This window comes from Xiphophorus hellerii, chromosome 16 (assembly GCF_003331165.1).
Source record: "Xiphophorus hellerii strain 12219 chromosome 16, Xiphophorus_hellerii-4.1, whole genome shotgun sequence".
Classification (NCBI taxonomy): Eukaryota; Metazoa; Chordata; class Actinopteri; order Cyprinodontiformes; family Poeciliidae; genus Xiphophorus; species Xiphophorus hellerii.
In genome coordinates this window covers 15,998,346-16,017,068 of record NC_045687.1, presented here as the reverse complement: position 1 = coordinate 16,017,068, position 18,723 = coordinate 15,998,346, and the positions used below count along the sequence as shown (strand labels likewise).

Below are 18,723 nucleotides of genomic sequence, written 5' to 3'. Positions count from 1 at the left end.
TAAATTGACAGCCATGCACAATGGCAATTCAGTCATGTTTCAGGACAGAGGGAGAAAGCCAGACTATGAAGAAATAAGACATAGCAGAACTAAGACCTAACACAGACAATCATATTCATTTCATTTAATTATCTGTGCAGAACTTTGATCAAAACTGACAATGCAGGTTGTTTTTTATTTCAGCCATCATAAAAAAAAGCATTCTCCACCTAACTTGTGACTTTATTTTAGTGAAAGGCATCTGTAGCGTGATTTAAATGTCTAATTTTTTACTAGTAAAAATTTCTCTGGTAAATAATTCAATAGTAGGTGTAGCAGAGTAATAACACAATAGAAATAAAAAAAACAAATAGATGATCTGAAATGCACAATAATTGCAAAAGACAGATGAATAATGAAATGGATCAAAGCTTAGCAGTCTAAATGTTGGAATCAAAACTGTCAAATGTGGCAGAGAGATTCAACAAATCACTACTGTCAATTATTTTATCAGTTGCCATAGTAATGTTATTTGACTCCAAAATAATCCTGATTTAATTAAATATTGTGCAACAGAAAGAACTGGGACAGAAATGTCCCAACATTTATTCATTCATTTATCTCATACATCCCCTCCTCTTGACTCTCTCTCTGCACAGTTTTCATACTCCTTCAGCTTGCTTGTTTCCAAAAAGCTTCATGACTTCAAGGCAGAAAAACTCTCAAGGGAGTTAAGAACTTTGTCTAATAAAGTTTACAGTCAGATATTTTGGTCCTGTCAAGAGATGGAGGAATAGATTTTGTATATCAATAGCTATAAAGTCAACTTCTTGTTGTTTTTATAACTCAGATATGAATATTTTATTTTTTAAAATAAAATACCAATATTTTATTTTATTTTTTAAGTCAAAGTGGTTAGGAAAAAGGACAATTAATCATCAATGGAGCAAAATCATTTAACATGAAAAATAAACCCTTAATCCTTCATGTTTGTTTGTGTGATGTTGCTTTTCAAAGATACCATTTATGTTCCTCCTTTTGTAAATTGTATATGAATGTAAATAATTTAGAAGTACTTCCCTTATTTAAAGCAGTAGGGGAAGGGCTTTTAAACCAGCAAGTTACTGTGGCAGAACAACAAGAAGCTGGTTTATTTTTGACTGGATCGCTAACGCTAACCAGAAACCAGCGGGCTTGCATTAACGCAGAATGACAAATCTAGAAATCAGGACTTTATTAGTTGCAGTCGCCATTCATGGTGAGAAGCACAAGCCTTTTATGTGCTGGATACTCTTTGGTAATTGTGTGTTTCTATGATTTTTGTCTTTTGTCCAACATCATCTCCTTACTTTCAGGAGTCTTGGGTCAGATCAAACTGGAGCAGTCGCCCTCTGTGGTGAAAAAGCCCGGAGAAGCAGCAAAGCTATCCTGCTCTGTGAATGGATTTGACAAAGCTAACGAGTTTGTTCACTGGACACGGCAAAAGACAGGGAAAACTCTTGAGTGGATCGGAAGACAGTCACTGTCATGGCAAGAATATTCTTCATCCTTTCAAAGTCGTTTTACTCTCTCATATGACGTGTCCAGCAGCTCTGCAGACCTCAGCATCAGGAGTCTGACAGAGGAAGACTCTGCCCTCTACTTCTGTGCTCATACAGCACAGTGACTCAAAACGCCACAACACCAGTGTAAAAACCTCCCAGAGAAAAACAAGCGATGAAATCACAGCTAAAGCATATTCTCATTCATATTTAATGTAGTGTACAAAAAGAATCAGCTCAAGATTAAGAAAAAGATCAAATTAAAATTGTTTGTGAATGACTGAAAATGTCAGAAAAACAACTGTGGCTGATATATAAAAAACAACTGGTGATTATAATTTAGTTACATTCCCTTCACAATTAAAAATTTGGCTTCTGTGTTAAATTGTTAGAATTCACAATGAACTTAATCTCTTCCTCTTTGCACATCTGGAGTTGTTTTCTGGCTTTCAGGGATGACAGAGTGCAACAGGTGCGTCACCAGATGGATGGCTTGATAATTTCCTTTTTCATTTCTACACAGCACTGTACCCAACCCTAATCCTTAGTTTCTTTCTCAGGATTATTCTAATAAAAGTTTCAGACTGAATAAAGTTTTTAACTAACTCTAGATTTGGGTTAGATTTCACTACCTAGACAATAAATACATTAAAAAAGAATTGAATTTGACAGTAGACCTAGAATAGTGGTTCCTCTGGCAGGAAAATATTCATCCAGCTGTTTTAATATTTCTCCCTGCAAAGTCTGGGCCTAATCTGAGACCTTATTTCCTGCAGGACATACCTCAAAACAGCTAGTTTTCTCTCTCCACAAAAGCATACATTTCTCCACCATTCTAGAACAAGATTCTGCAAAGTTTAATGTAAATCTGACCTGGTGGTTTTTGTATGGCAGTTTATCACTGTGGTGGGCAGGAGGCTATGCCACTAAGAAATATGGCAATACAAAAAGCTACCAAAAGAAAGAGGTCAAAGCACAACAAAAGAAATCATAATTTTTTCAAAATAAAATTAAAGATAAGCTTGTTGCTTTTTACTACATGTGTTGAAGGAAAAAAACAAACTTCTTTTTAGCTCATAAAATCATAAAAAGTACGTTTGTGAGTAGATGTAAAAGTTGCTCTCTCTGTCGCTCCTGCACATAATTAAAAGCGTTGCAGTTTAATTGAATCACACAAATTCAAAGACTCACCGGGATATCATGCTGATGTTAGGACATACCTGCTCTGTATTTTCTTTACCTGCATTTTAACATGTAACATGCTTTAATATGTTTGGTGTTTTTGTTCAGACAGTGAATGAGATGGCAGCACTGTGATGCCTTAGATTACTGGGGTGAAGGGACCAGAGTCACAGTGACTTCAGGTAAGCTGCATTTTTTTAGATATTAGAAAATTTTCTTGTTTTACTTTGTTATCCAATTATTTTGTTATCAAATACCTGAAGGACATGCTGAGCATGTTTTATTGTTTTATTTTTTTTACATTAAATCCTATTACAATAGTAAAACAGAAAATGTGTCATAAAACAGCCGACTTTTATTATTTTGCTTGGCTTCAACTACAACATGTGTAAATTCTCACATAAAGAAAAACCTGTAATGCTAACTTAAAAAATAAAAACATAAATTGATGCAAATAAATCAACACGCACAATACTCTGCAATTTTTCTCCATATAGGATTTTAAAATATATTTACATTTATTGTTAAATTAAAGTGTTGTTCAGATTAACTGAATAGGGGGATACGATTACTGGGAACTAATAACAGTGTAAAGAGTCATATGTAATTATTTTGGACAAATAAAATGTAAAATCTTAAATGAAAGAAAATTATGTAGAATGTATCTTTTTATTTTATTTTACTTATTTACTTATTGGAGGATTAAAGAAGTTTATCAGCACAATTTTAAATATTTATTAGTTGTAAATATTAGAATTTGGCTTTGGGAATCAAAGAGTAAATATTTCTTACTGATTATTGATCAGCTCATTACATTAGGTCTTTCCTAATGTTTTTTTTTCTTTTTTCTTGACAGAACCACCTGTACCTCCGGTTCTGGTCCCGATGGTTTGGTTCAGTCCTGCATCTGGAGATAAAGTCACCCTCAGCTGCCTGGCTCTTGACTTCTACCCACAGAGTCTTTCTTTTGAGTGGAGCGATGCGAGTGGAGCACCACTGGATTCTGTACGTTATCCTGCAGTAGAAACAAACAACAGATTTACAGAAGTCAGTTTGGTTCAAATGTCCAGATCTGAAGCAAATCTAAAGTCTTATCAATGTTCAGTGACTCATCCTGGTGGCACCAAGACTGTGGATGCAAAATGTAAGTAGTTCGTAATTAGTTTTAATATTTTAATTCCTATTAGATCCTGATTTTTCCCTGTCTTTTTCTTCATAATATTTTGTATGTCATATAAACACATCTGAGTCATGCTGACAATTTTTCTCTGCTCTTCCTCACTCACTCAGGGGCCTCCTGTACCCCAAAACTGACTGTACTCTCGGTGACAACTGGAGACGGTCAGACACTTGTGTGCGTCATTGAGGATTTTTCTTCTGAAAATCTTTTAATCAAATGGAAAAGGAATAGCAACGAAGTGTCTGGACACAATGAATGGCCTCCCAAAAAACTCGGAGACTCGTATTCAGCCGCCAGCGTCCTAAAATTGAAGAGCTCTGACTGGGACAGTGAAGCTGTTTACTCATGTGAAGTGACTCACCTTGGAAAAACTTACACAAAGAAAGCTTCAAAAGGTAAAGCGTGTCTCAGATATTGACAAATTTTAATTTTGTGAACAGATCAAATATTTCATGTGACTTGTATTTAAATAATTTATTTCTGTTTTGCAGCTCCTATCACAGTGACACTGAAACCTCTGAGTCCTAAAACAATGTTCAGCAACAACCAGGCAGAGTTGGAGTGTGTCGTCTCTGGACAGGACAATGACATTGTGTCAGGGACTGAAATCACCTGGGAGATTAATGGAGAACTTATGAGAAGTAAGATTAAGGAAGCAACAATGTTTGAAGGCAGTAAACACAGCATCATCACTTTTAATTCCTCCGACTGGAGGACAGTGAGCAAAGTGAGATGTTCTGCTGTAGCAGAAGACGTGGGACCAGTTATTGAAGACCTGACTGTCAACAAAGGAGGTATGTTACTCATAAATAGAGCTGATAACAGAGGGGATGTAGAGTTCAGATGGCCTGCATATGTAGTGCATTGTAAAAATATCTATGCCTCTTGATCTTTGAGACATTTTGGGATTCTTGTATTTTAATAGCTCCTCACTGTGGAGCTCCTCCAGAGTTACCATGGGCTTTTGAATACATGCACACACCGCACTTTTTAGATTTATATTGGTGGAAAATGTTGAAAGCCATGTTTTCTCTTTGCATTCACTTTAAAGTCATGCTGACATCAACTTTCTGTTGGGTTTACAGATACAATACCAATAAAATTCACTGAGGCGAATGTTTATGGTGTGAGTTAACATAAAAAATGTATTAATATTTTTTAGGGGGTTGTCTTCTGTCTTAATAGAAGGATTTATGGTTTGAACTTGATCTTTTTATTTCTTTCAGACGGCACAGAGCCAAAAGTAACAGTCCACGTGCTTCCAGAGAAGGATATTGGCCAAGAAGCATCAGCTCAGGTCACTCTGGTGTGTTTGGTTTCCAGTGACGTCCTTCAGGATTACTATATTGCCTGGACTGAAGATGTTGGACAAAGTAGCTCAGTGTATTATGATGGCATCGACTTTCCACCAAGAAAGACCAAAAATGGCTACTCAGTTGTAAGTGTTTACGCCACCAACAAGGAGAAGTGGAGCGGAGGCTACGTCTTCTATTGCAACGTGTGGCCTGCCGGCCGTGGGAATCGCATGAAACCCAGTGGAGTGTCTCGGGCCATGGGTAACGCTACTGAGTGTGATGTCTAGATTCAGCTTTTAAACGTGACATTTTTTTTGCAAAAATGTTGTTCTGTCCTTGTGAAAGTATGTCTTTTGTGAATATTCTCAAGTCATTTGGTCTGTTTTTTTGTCGTTCTGTTCAGTTTTCAACAATGATTTGTCTCTGTCAACGTGTCCAGCTGTCAAATGTTTTAAATAAATGTTGCATGGAAATACTTTGTTTTATGCTTGTGAATAAATAACAAAGGAGAAAATAAATAATAATCAGAGTTTTAAAATATTGGGAACGTTAATAAAATCAATATTTTTTTTTTTAACAATGACAACTAGCTTAGAAAACGTTTAGCCAACCTATTGTTAAAGTTTATTTTTTCTTTATATGGATCTAATGAGAAAGAACTGAGGTTCAAGTTACCCATGTGCAAGAAAAACCCGTACATTTATTGTTTATACCTGTTTGTCCTTGCTTGGCCACAGGGTGGCAGGTGTAACATCTCTTGGTCATTAGGTGAAAGGTGATCCAGACAGGTCACCACAGGAAAGACCATGCACACACAGAAACCACTTAAACTTACAGTCGTGTTTTTGGTCTTTGGGAGGAAGTCAGAGTGTATGGAGAGAACCAGCACATGCACAGAGTGAACATGCAGACTCCATGCAGAAAGATCCCAGGCTGAGATTCTAGTTCACGGCCTTCTTGTTGCTAGGCAGCAGTGTTAAACTATGCATATTTTTTGCACTCAGAAATATTTTTTTTCTTTATTGCATACATTAGCACCTTGTAAAAATATTCAAACCCTGTAAACTTTTATTTTGTCATATTACAGCCAGAAGTTTCAGTGTATTTTTAAAAATATTTTTCTTATCAATTCAAATGAAAAATATCAAATAACTGATGTGATAGAAAATAGATGCATAATAATAGATACATGGTTTTCAACCAAAAAAACTACATATGTGTACAGCCCCCTTTACTTTAATACCCTTAAGCTAAATTCGGTGCAACAACTTACCTTCAGACATCAGAACTAGTAAATAAAATTCTACACATGGAATTTATCTAATCGGTTCCTGTTGTGTTTTTATCAGATTTCTCCAGTCTGACATTTACTCTGAACAGCAAAGATAAAGGTGGTGATGAAGATGAATACAGCAGCCTTTGGTTCACGGCCTCGTCTTTCCTATTCCTCTTCATATTCAGTCTGTCATACAGCTTAATGCTCACCCTGCACAAGGTAATTTTGCTGGCTGTTGTTTGCTGACAAACAGAAAGAATACATTATTTTTTAATGTACAATAACTTATTGTCTCTTAATGTTTCAGAACTGCAGCAACATTTTTGCAAGATGTATAAATTTTTTATTTGCTTTTTTTCTTTTCTTTTTTTTTAGATGAAACAAGAGCAGAGGAATGTGCGACAAACACAGTAATCTTTTCTTGTCTATTTGAATGGATGAACCATCACAAAGTTGTGCATTTCCAGTCAGATCTGTTTATGCTTTTTAACACATATTCTTCAAAAACGTAGCAGTTATCTGTTTTCTTAAAAATGCACATGAGTAATTTTATATTTTTACTGTAGTTATCAAAGTGCTGCCATCCTAAAAGTGCTGTAATGTTGTTAACATTTCAATACAGTATATTGATGATCTCTTAATAATCTGTAACTTATGTTTCCATATACAGTTAAACAATGCTGTCTTCTTTTAGAGCTGGTGATAACAACGTACAGCAAGAGTCACTGTTATGGCATCTTTTGTAGTTTTTCATTTTCATGTGTGTAGAAAACATTAAATATGTAAATGCAAACAAGAACTTTTGAGGTTTTCTTTTTACCAGATCAGAGAAGACATCAGTTTTTTCAGATAACGACCCTTGAAGCCATTATAGCGTGACCGGCCGTTATCAGTTAAGTCTTGTAGGTTTCCAGTTTCCCTTCAGAGAGCCATTTCCTCTTTCTCTGTGTACCTCTGGGAAAACACCTGCAGCTGTGAAACTTTGTGAAAACCACCAGAAATATAAATAAAACTTTCAGACGGCAGAAACGCATCTGACTCCTTTCATTTGAATGTCAGCTGTAGCTCTCAGTTCAAGTTGCTTCCTGACTTACATCTTGACATAAAATGATCAAGCAGTAGGTCGGTGAAGGAAATACCTCATATTTTGTGACTTTCTTTTTGATGAAACATTAAAAATGTGAGATATCAACCTTTTAGACATTTATCTTCAATCCTCACTTGAGCTCAGATAACTCCTCAACACATCCTGTTGTCACACACAGACGTCTCAGGCTAAAATACTATATTAATGTTTAAACTAGAAACAGATTTTAATAGTTTTATTTTATTTTTACTAGTGGGAAACAAAATTAATGAAAAAGACTGATTTTTATTTTCATACTTTTTTCTCCTGTTACATTTTTTGTATACCATCAAAGAGTTAAATTTTCTTCCATTAGAAGAAAATAGTCAAAAGGAGATTTCAGAGTTTATAAGAACTGAATTAAAAAAATGTCTCTGAAATTAGGACAAAACTAAAAGTAGTCACAGGCATCAAACAACATATATTAATATGGTTTTCAAAAGTATTTAGATAAATGTAATGGTCTTAGGAACCAGCTCTAAATGAAAAACTACTGACCGAATTATATCACTGACCTTTGACCTCATAGAAGAAACATTATTTAATCCAAACTTTGAACTTAATTAAGTTCTGCTGAGAGAAAACTTTAACAAACAAGTTTCCAATAAGTAAAATAAACAATGGATGACATGAGTGGATCAAAATATACATTGTTGTTTCATACAATAAATGCTGTGGTTAGAAATATTTTCTCATAAAATATTGACAAATATAATTTTGAGAGTAAATTCAAATGCATATTTAGTTATTTGTTGCTATGCTTAAATATTTTGGTAAAGTTGTATAATATTTAATTGACCTCAAACTAATGGGTTATTTTGAACATTTTGGATGTCATACACATGATTTAACTTTTACTTACAGTGTTTGTACAAAATAAAGGCTGATTAACCAAAGAACCAGAGTAATGTGTAGTTAATCTCAGAGAACTGATAGTCTGATGCAAATATCTGTGGTTGTGCTTCTGTTTTGCTGAGTGATGTTGTTCTTTTTGTGGCCCATCATTGGTTTCATCTCCACCTTCACAGTGAAGAACACGCTTTACATCTACTTGTTTTCTGACTGCCCTGTGAGTTTTTCTGCTTTAAACACAGTTATATGATTAGCAAAGGGATTAAACGTCCAGACAATTATCTCACTATATCGTCTGCCTTCTTTTTATGTTACAAGATAGTGTAGTAGCATAATGTGGAATCACTTCCTTCCAGTAGAAAAGTCTGGAGAGACTCTAAATCTGTCCTGCAGGGGACCAGAGTTTCATTTTACTTGCTGTGACATGGACTGGATCAAGCAACCTGAGGGAAAAGCACTGGAGTCAAAGGGGTTTGGTTCACCTGTTTCTAGTTATTACACTTATGACAGCAGTCTGTGGGGATGTTTGGAGATCAGCAGAGGTGACTGTAACAGCATTGCACATCTGAGACTCTCTAGCTGAAAACCAGATAATTCTGCAAAATATTACCGAGCAAAGGAAGAGACAAAGTGCTTAAACATATCAGAGACTGTGCAAAAACATGAGACATGTTATTTTAAAATAAACCTATGGGGGGTGCTGGATGACAGCTAACACTGGGTTGAACACACTGAGAATAACACCTTTTCTTGTCAGGTATTATAAAACTTAAAAAAAAAATTGTTTTTCTGAATATATGTTACAACTAGAAGCAATGATTTATTCTTGTTTGATAATGTATATAGAAAGATACATAAATCAGATATTTAAATGTAGATACCGAGGCAGGCAAAATACAAACAGACAAACACAAGAGAGAAATGAAATAATTAAGCATCTTTTGTACATGACTCTTCCTGGTTTTTATACTCTAAATAGTAGAGAGAAAAAGAACCAGAAGAGTTCAAATACACAAAAGTCAAGAAAAAGGCTATAGTATATTTTTTGCTTCTCGCAGAATTGATTTAAAATTAGCGATATTGATTTGACATGACCGACTTTGCTTGCCTGAATGAACAGAATAAGTCAAAAATACTGACTGGCTTGTTTTGCCATTGTGGAAATTTACAAAGTACACACAAGATTTTCAAAGTTGGTGTCATTTATTCAGCTACAGAACAAGAGAAACTACTTCAACATGCAGATCAGTAGCTTTGCTGCTGACCTAATAGTAAACTAATGATAAGTTATTGTTTCAGGTGTAACAAGAGTCAGCCTCTGTCACTGTGTGCCAACGTCAACATATTACCAGCAACTGTCAGGTCTGTTATGACCTGGACACCTGCAGGACGTGCAGAGGAAAAGAGTTGAAGAGGTGGTGGATGAGTATCAGTATCAGTTACGGTTATGCCTCCCACACATGAATGCAGAGAACACAGCAGCAGAGCTGTACAGAAAGAAAGAAAAAAAAACAACAACAAAAAAATCACCACACATAGCTTGGAGACATGCAGTACTCATAAATGACCAGAGGAGGCACTATAAGACTACAAATTGATTTAGCGAAATGGAAATAGATTCACTTTATTTAGCAGTTTTCTGTCACTTTTACCACTCAAAGTGCTTTACATTATCTAGTTTTTTTCTCTTCAAAACTTTTTTTAGATAAGCTATAGAATAAGCCTTTTATCCCACAAAATGGTTAAAAAATGAAAAGTGAAGAATATTTTCTGGATTGTAACAAAACAGACAAAAGATTAACAAATTTTCACTGTTTCTATAAAATAGAAACATCAATATTAGAAACATAACATTGGTAATAAAATGTATTAATATTTTAGACTGAAATAAGCCACACAGGAACTAAAAAGTTCAAAATAGTTCACAAAAGGTTTTATGATGTAAAACAATGGTGGTAGCTGTGAAAATGACTTCTGAACTAGAAAAAGTAGCTCAAGAGATAATAAACAACAAACACAATATGTTGTTTTTTATAACCATGAGATAATGGAGTGTTAACTTTGCATCTTACTGCATGCTTGAGAAACAGAATAAACAGATCTATTGATCTCTAAAAGTACTGGCAGGGTGTTTATGTAAATGAAGTGTCCTGGTTTAAAGGCTTCATCTGTCAGCTGCAGAAGAGAAACTCCCATCCGATCCCCTTCAACAGCAACATGTCCTCTGTAACTCTGCTGCTGCTGCTGGCTGCTGCATCCTGTGAGTCTTACAAAGAGTGATACAATAATCACACCACAATGATTCCCTGCTGGTAACAATTTTAAATGGTTTCCTTTCACAGGTGTGAAGTGTGAACAGCTGACCCAGCCAACTTCTCAAACTGTGCAGCCAGGTCAAAGTCTGACCATCAGCTGTCAGGTTTCTTATTCTCCGGGCAGCTACTACACAGCTTGGATCAGACAGCCTGCAGGGAAAGGACTGGAGTGGATTGGGATGGAACGCATTGGATATACCAAATACTACAAAGATTCACTGAAGAACAAGTTCAGCATCAGTTTGGATGGCTCCAGTAAAACAGTGACTCTGAACGGACAGAATATGCAGCCTGATGATTCTGCTGTGTATTACTGTGCCAGAGCCACAGTGACACAAACAAGCAGCAGAGCTGAACATAAACCCCCCATGACCTCAACACCTGTTCTACAACTGTTGACTAGAGGAGACACTTTTAGACAATTAACTTCACATATTTAAAAGGAAATGGTTTAAATTTTTGCATTTATTACAAATGTTTTACACATCTTTGGAAAATATTTAAAATAAATAGCTATCAGGTAGATTATCCAATTATTAGATTTTTAATTACTTGATTTTTCAAAATGGTTCTTTTTATGAATATTATAGGCCCTTCATGTGACAAAATGATTTATTTCTTGTATCGCAGAATGTATAGTAATTATGAAAACTGCATGTTGATTTTAACCAACACTGATATGAGAATATTGAATGGCTTATATACTTTTCACCCTCAAATTATGACATTTAAATGCATCTAGTGAATTTGATTTTAACATAATATGGCCAATCTTTGTTCCACATGTGTAAGTCAAGAACCAAAAAAGTGTCACACCGTGTCAGACGATTAAATAAATAAATAAATAAAACAAACAAATAATCAAACAAACAAAAAATACACCAATCAACAAAGAAGAATATAAATGAAAGGTTTATGACCCTCTTCAAATAGCTTCAAATGTGAGCAAATGGAAGATGATAACTCTTCCATTTGTCAAATGATAAGGAGAGAAAAATGTGAGCTCACTTTTCCTTGTAAGGTCACAAGAGAGGCAGGTGCCTATCTCCAGTGGTCAACGAGCAACAGGTGTGATACACCCTGGACATGTTGCCAGTCCAAATACAAAAATCCTAAAAACAAAATATTTCATTGTTTTACAGTCACACAATTAATACCTCCATAGCTTTAGAAATTCACGGATGCAGTAGCGCCATATTGGTTTGTCAAAAAATACGGACAGGCTGTTGTTAATTATGCAAATTAACTTTCTGATTTAAAGACTTGCTCTAATGCTGTCAGCTGCAGGAGAAGAGAAACTCCCATCACCTTCAACACCAACATGTTCTCTGTAGCTCTGCTGCTGCTGCTGGCTGCTACTGCTGCATCCTGTGAGTCTCACTGATGAAAAAACTGTATGGGCACACTGAGTTTATTTGCATTGTCAGTTGAATTAATATATACTTTTACCCACAGGGGTGACATGTGAACAGCTGACACAGCTGGCCTCTTTGACTGTGCATTCAGGCCAGCCTCTGACCATCACATGTCAGGTCTCTTATTCTTTCCACAGCTACTATGCAGCTTGGATCAGACAACCTGCTGGAAAAGGACTGGAGTGGATTGGGATGAAAAGTATTTATAACACATTCTACCAAGAGTCACTGAAGAACAAGTTCAGTATTGTCTTAGACTCTTCCAGTAAAACAGCAACTCTGAACGGACAGAATATGCAGCCTGATGATTCTGCTGTGTATTACTGTGCCAGAGCCACAGTGACACAAACAAGCAGCAGAGCTGAACAAAAACCCTCCACGACCTCAACACCTGTTCTACAACTGTTGACTAGAGGAGACACCTTTAGACAATTAACTTCACATATTTAAAAGGAAATGGTTTAAATTTTTGCTTTCATTACAAATGTTTTACACATCTTTGGTAGATTCTGCAATTATTTGATTTTTAATTACTTGATTTTTCAAAATGGTTCTTTTTATGAATATTATAGGCCCTTCGTGTTACTTTGTGACAAAATGATATATTTCTTGTATCGCAGAACGTATAGTATTTATGAAAACTGCATGTTGATTTTAACTAACACTGATATGAGATTATTGAATGGCTTATATACTTTTCACCCTCAAATTATAACATTTAAATGCATCTAGTGAATTTGATTTTAACATAATATGGCCAATCTTTGTTCCACATGTGTAAGTCAAGAACCAAAAAAGTGTCACACCATGTCAGACGATTAAATAAATAAATAAATAAAACAAACAAATAATCAAACAAACAAAAAACACACCAGTCAACAAAGAAGAATATCAATGAAAGGTTTATGACCCTCTTCAAATGTGAGCAAATGGAAGATGATAACTCTTCCATTTGTCAAATGATAAGGAGAGAAAAATGTGAGCTCACTTTTCCTTGTAAGGTCGCTAGAGAGGCAGGTGCCTATCTCCAGTGGTCAACGAGCAACAGGTGTGATACACCGTGGACATGTTGCCAGTCCAAATACAAAAGTCCCAAAAACAAAATATTTCATTGTTTTACAGTCACACAATTAATACCTCCATAGCTTTAGAAATTCACGGATGCAGTAGCGCCATATTGGTTTGTCAAAAAATACGGACAGGCTGTTGTTAATTATGCAAATTAACTTTCTGATTTAAAGACTTGCTCTAATGCTGTCAGCTGCAGGAGAAGAGAAACTCCCATCACCTTCAACACCAACATGTTCTCTGTAGCTCTGCTGCTGCTGCTGGCTGCTACTGCTGCATCCTGTGAGTCTCACTGATGAAAAAACTGTATGGGCACACTGAGTTGATTTGCATTGTCAGTTGAATTAATTTATACTTTTACCCACAGGGGTGACATGTGAACAGCTGACACAGCCGGCCTCTTTGACTGTGCAGTCAGGCCAGCCTCTGACCATCACATGTCAGGTCTCTTATTCTTTCTACAGCTACTATGCAGCTTGGATCAGACAACCTGCTGGAAAAGGACTGGAGTGGATTGGTATTAAAAGTATTTATAACACATTCTACCAAGAGTCACTGAAGAACAAGTTCAGTATTGTCTTAGACTCTTCCAGTAAAACAGCAACTCTGAACGGACAGAATATGCAGCCTGGAGACTCTGCTGTGTATTACTGTGCCAGATGGAATGACTATGACACACTGTGATACAAACAAGCAGCAGAGCTGTACAAAAACTCTTTGCATGTGAAAAACACAGAGGAGAAACTATTAGACAACTGAATATTTTAATCCTGCTCAGAACAACAACCATAAATAGTTGTGGTTGCAAATAAATGCAAATAAATAACTTCTGTTGTATATTTCTATTTCTGGTTTTCAGGAATCCATCGACATGTGGTTTAGCAGATAAAATCCTTAGTTCCTCTCTTCAACAAATTTGTATTAAAAGGATGAGTGGCTCAGAAACTCCTGAAAACTGAACTCCAGAAAATAATCATGTTTGAAAGAACTTAATGTGTTAAAAGATCTGAAACCTCATTGTCTAATTAGTCTATATATTGTGTTTCACTTGGTGATGGAGTTACTGAAATAAATGAGCTTTTCTATAATATTATAATTTATTGAATGGGTATGGGTCTGTAGATTAGACACATTTTTCAATGCCTCAGAGCCTAAACAGTTGTATTATTAATTATGACCAGTGTAAGACCACTAATTAACTAAGACTATTTTCATATAAGTCTTGCATTTCTTTCACTTCATTGTGAAACCGTTTAGTTAGTAAACCTAAATTTAATATCGTCCTCCATAGATGTGAAGCATGAACAGCTGACAAAACCAGCCTCTCTGTGAAAAAAGAACCACAATATTTAGTGTTCATAATCAGACAAAAGGAACTGACATACATAACTTCACTTCTCACTGAAGAAAATCAGCATTATTAGTTCAGACACACTGGCTCTGTATCCTGGTAGAACGAAATGGATAAAGTTTGCCTTAAAATGTAGCAGACATATTGATTGGCTTGTACATTATTATGCAAATAAAGCACATATTAACTACTGCTGTTTACTGCAGGAGAAGAAAAACTCCCATTAGATCACCTTCAACACCAACATGTTCTCTGTAGCTTTGCTGCTGCTGCTGGCTGCTGCATCCTGTGAGTCTATCTGATGAAAAAACTGTATGAACAGATTAAATTTATATTCATTGTCAGTTCAATTAATATATTTTTTTCATCCACAGATGTTAAGTGTCAACACCTGACACAACAAGCGTCTGTAACTCTTCAGCCAGGTCAGACTTTGACCATCAGCTGTCAGGTTTCTTATTCTTTTAGCAGCTACTACACAGCTTGGATCAGACAGCTTGATGGAAAAGGACTGGAGTGGATTGGGAGTAAAAGTATTTGGTACACATTCTACCTAGATTCGCTCAAGAATAAGTTCAGTATTGACTTAGACACTTCGAGTAAAACAGCAACTCTGAATGGACAGAATATGCAGCCTGAAGACTCTGCTGTGTATTACTGTGCCAGAATGGACGGCACCACACAGTGATACAAACACACAGCAGAGCGGTACACAAACTCTTCAGATCCTCCACATGAAAACACACCAGGTGGAGCTCTTTGGCCATTAAAGATTTGAAACCTGCTCAGAGCAACAACCATAACTATGAAAATATGTATAGTCAATATTAACTTTGCTACATTTTACTAAAGTCAGCAAATATTGCTGAAAATGTGGCCATACTTTCATAAAGTTAGAAAGTATGGCAGTTGAATTTTACTATTATAAAATTAAACTTTTTTTATAATAGTAAATAGTAAATATAATAGTAAAATTATGTACAGTGTACATGTTGAAGCAAACAGTTTAAATATGTTTGCTTTAAACTGTTTAAAACAAACTTTCTTTGCGATTTTGTGCAATTTCATTTGTTCCACTACACATACAAAGTGTTACTTTTTACACTGAGCAAACAATGTATTCAGAAAAATATGACATACATTAGGCAATTTGAGACATTGCAATCTATAAATAAATTTAAATACATTTTTCTTTTTATGTGAGATTAGTTTCTCAAACAACTGGCTATAAGGTAACAGAGTTACAGCATAAATACAGTCACTGAAAAGTGTTAACAGGGTTTTGATCTTAGGAAACCAGAGCAAACAAAAACAAACAGAAATGTTAAAATATAAAATATTCTTGTGAATAAAATAATAAAAGTCAAAAGCTACTTCTCAGATATCAAGATGAGAACACAATTTATATTCCCCAAATGCAAATCACAACAGTCAGTATAAAGAAGTCACAATATAAATCAACAATGTCATCTCAGAAGATTATTGCATATTTTTTTCTTCACATTTTACAGTACCTGAACATTGATGCTTTATACATGTATCAGCTGAAAATGAATCAGTTTATTACTAATTAAGATGAAATTTAACAAATTTACGGTTCAAGAAAATATGATCTGATATAAATGCACATTGAAAAAACAAACTCTTGGTTCATCAAGTCCTTCCTTCTTTATAATACTACAAATCACTAATTGCTGCTCTGTTAACTTACTATGGTAAGTTTATCTTTCACAAATTCACACATTTAAGTCACTATATTTATTTGACTTAAAGACTAGAAGATAGTAGACACAACTAAATATGGCTCAAATGTTTTACAGTGTACATGTTGAAGCATGTGTAACCTAACTAAACAGAAAATAAATCAATATTACAATAAGAAATTGTGATGTATGTTAGGATACGAGGTCTTAAAGAGCAGATATTAATTTTATTAATATCAATTATTGTTCTTTTTCTTTAATTGATCAGAACAGATGAAAACAATGCAACAATTTCAAAATCCCAAAAAATGAGAAATGATTGAATTTCTACAATGTATTTTCTGTCTGCAGTCCTGTTGTCGTAAGGTGATGGATACAATTTTTCTGCCTTTTGCTTCTCTAAATGATTTAAAAACAGTAAAAATACAGTGAATGTTAAAACAATGAGTTGAATGATTGATTCATAAAAGTAAAACTTATTCTAACAGGAGTTCAATTTACTTCCAGTGGGAGGAGTTAATGCAAACTATCTGCTTCCATATATTTTTACAAAGAGTCTAAGTAGTAAACCCTGGAGAAACAGTCAGTAGACTGAGCAGAAGTAGACATCCTCCAAAATGATTTTACCTGAGGTTGTGGTGTTTTTCTTCATCCTATCAGTTAACTGGACAGGTAAGAACAAAGGATAGCTTTAAATAGCTCCTTGATGAATACATATGACAATATGATATAACAATGATCTTTTGTTAACATGGTTTATAATGAACCTCTCTGCAGGTACTGATGGTCAAACACTGACTGAGTCTGAATCAGTGGTTAAAAGGCCTGGAGAATCTCACAGACTGACCTGCACATATTCTGGGTTTGGTGGCCATTACTGGAACGCTTGGATCAGACAGGCAGCTGGAAAAGGACTGGAATGGGTCGCTACTATCAATGATGGTGGTAGTATCACCTACTACTCTCAGTCAGTGAGAGGAAGATTCACCATCTCCAGAGACAACAGCAGAAGTCAGGTGTATCTGCAGATGAACAGCTTGACAGCTGAAGATTCTGCTGTTTATTATTGCGCTCGGGAGTCACAGTGACACACAAAGCAGAAACTCTGAACAAAAACTTCTCAGTTGCATGACACAAAAATCGCCACAGGTGGCACCATCAGACCACTAAATCATTTAGCTCTACAACAGCGAAGACATTTTCTAAAATTTGGATGCTTTCATTCAAAATGTTCTTACAACATTTAGTTAAAAACCTGGGATGTTCTCAGGCCAATTTAAAAATTGAACTGCTTGAAAGATTTATTTTACTGCACTCCAGCATTACGAATCAATGTGTCATTATCATAAATAAATAAGAGCTCAAATATGGAAACAAAATCAATTGTTAAAACATTGTTCTTACTAGAGGAAACAACAACAATAATAATAAAACAGTTTTGTCATGATGTTGAAAGCAATGTATTTATAATATGACTGTTGCCTTGTGCACATTGGGTTTAGGTCTATAAACGAGCTAAAAAAGTGAAGTTCTTTATCACATTTGCACCTTTCTAATCCTGCTCCCACTTCAGAAATATAATTTCTGGATACTGGTTAAAAGACAAAAAATATAAAACCTCTTTCAATATGTGGTCAAAAATACTAAGAGGCAGGACTGTCATTATGCAAACTCAAGCAGACCAGACAAAAGATCAAGTACGTGACATGACGTAATTTTTAATGCACTGATTGGCTGCTTAGTCATGCAAATTTAGGTTTTATACACCTGATCTAATGCTGTCAGCTACAGAAGAACAGAAACTCCCATCAGATCACCTTCAACACCAACATGTTCTCTGTAGCTCTGCTTCTTTTGCTGGCTGCTGCATCCAGTGAGTCTCATTGAATAGCCAAGTTTGAGTTATTTAGACTGCTTGCTCTGTGTTAAATTGATGCATCTATTTAATCTTTTTAGATGTGAAATGTGAACAACTGACACAACCAGCTGCAATGACTGTGCAGCCGGGTCAACGTCTGACCATCAGATGTCAGGTTTCTTATGATCTGAGCTACTGGACAGCTTTTATCAGACAGGCTGCTGGGAAAGGACTGGAGTGGATTGGGATGAATGATAGCGATGGAAATTTACGCTTAAAAGATTCACTGAAGAACAAGTTCAGTATCGATGTAGACACCAGCAGCAACACAGTGACTCTAAATGGACAGAATATGCAGCCTGAAGACTCTGCTGTGTATTACTGTGCCAGAGCTCCACAGTGACACAAACCAGCACCAGAGCCGTACAAAAACCCCTCTCAGCCTAAACTGATGCTTTACTAGTAAACAACCAGAGGGGGCGTCTTAAGATCACTACAGAATTTAACAATTTTCTAAAAGAACGCCTTGCAGTTTTCACTATTCATCTATACACTGACAATATTAACATTACAGTCAGTTAG

General features: G+C 35.5%; 1 protein-coding gene and 4 gene segments (V, D, J or C); all 5 read left to right on the top strand.

Moving 5' to 3' along the window:
* The first annotated feature begins 1,125 nt into the window (after window positions 1–1,125).
* On the top strand, window positions 1,126–2,548 carry LOC116735019 (Ig heavy chain V region 186-1-like). The segment is given in 2 exon segments: window positions 1,126–1,237; window positions 1,335–2,548. Coding segments are annotated over 2 exon segments (360 nt in total).
* Window positions 2,549–2,595: 47 nt separating this feature from the next.
* Window positions 2,596–7,690, top strand: LOC116735018 (Ig mu chain C region membrane-bound form). Its single transcript, XM_075074342.1, has 7 exons — window positions 2,596–2,884; window positions 3,559–3,846; window positions 3,993–4,277; window positions 4,374–4,676; window positions 5,109–5,438; window positions 6,527–6,672; window positions 6,829–7,690. Exons 1-7 carry the CDS (start codon window positions 2,818–2,820, stop codon window positions 6,865–6,867), a joined length of 1,458 nt encoding a protein of 485 aa, XP_074930443.1. The 5' UTR covers window positions 2,596–2,817; the 3' UTR covers window positions 6,868–7,690.
* A 2,935-nt stretch (window positions 7,691–10,625) lies between these two features.
* LOC116735462 (Ig heavy chain V region 5A-like) lies at window positions 10,626–12,357 on the top strand. The segment is given in 4 exon segments: window positions 10,626–10,691; window positions 10,774–11,075; window positions 12,008–12,116; window positions 12,299–12,357. Coding segments are annotated over 4 exon segments (513 nt in total).
* Window positions 12,358–13,432: 1,075 nt separating this feature from the next.
* LOC116734912 (Ig heavy chain V region 186-1-like) lies at window positions 13,433–14,052 on the top strand. The segment is given in 2 exon segments: window positions 13,433–13,511; window positions 13,597–14,052. Coding segments are annotated over 2 exon segments (366 nt in total).
* Window positions 14,053–18,076: 4,024 nt separating this feature from the next.
* On the top strand, window positions 18,077–18,723 carry LOC116734922 (Ig heavy chain V region TEPC 1017-like). The segment is given in 2 exon segments: window positions 18,077–18,156; window positions 18,240–18,723. Coding segments are annotated over 2 exon segments (348 nt in total).

Bases quoted from the DNA above. Each gene is read 5' to 3' on its own strand.
- LOC116735018 (XM_075074342.1), top strand. From the start codon at position 2,818: ATGAGATGGCAGCACTGTGATGCCTTAGATTACTGGGGTGAAGGGACC. The intron at 4,278-4,373 runs GTAAAGCGTGTC...TCTGTTTTGCAG, and splicing joins CACAAAGAAAGCTTCAAAAG to CTCCTATCACAGTGACACTG. The intron at 4,677-5,108 runs GTATGTTACTCA...TATTTCTTTCAG, and splicing joins CCTGACTGTCAACAAAGGAG to ACGGCACAGAGCCAAAAGTA.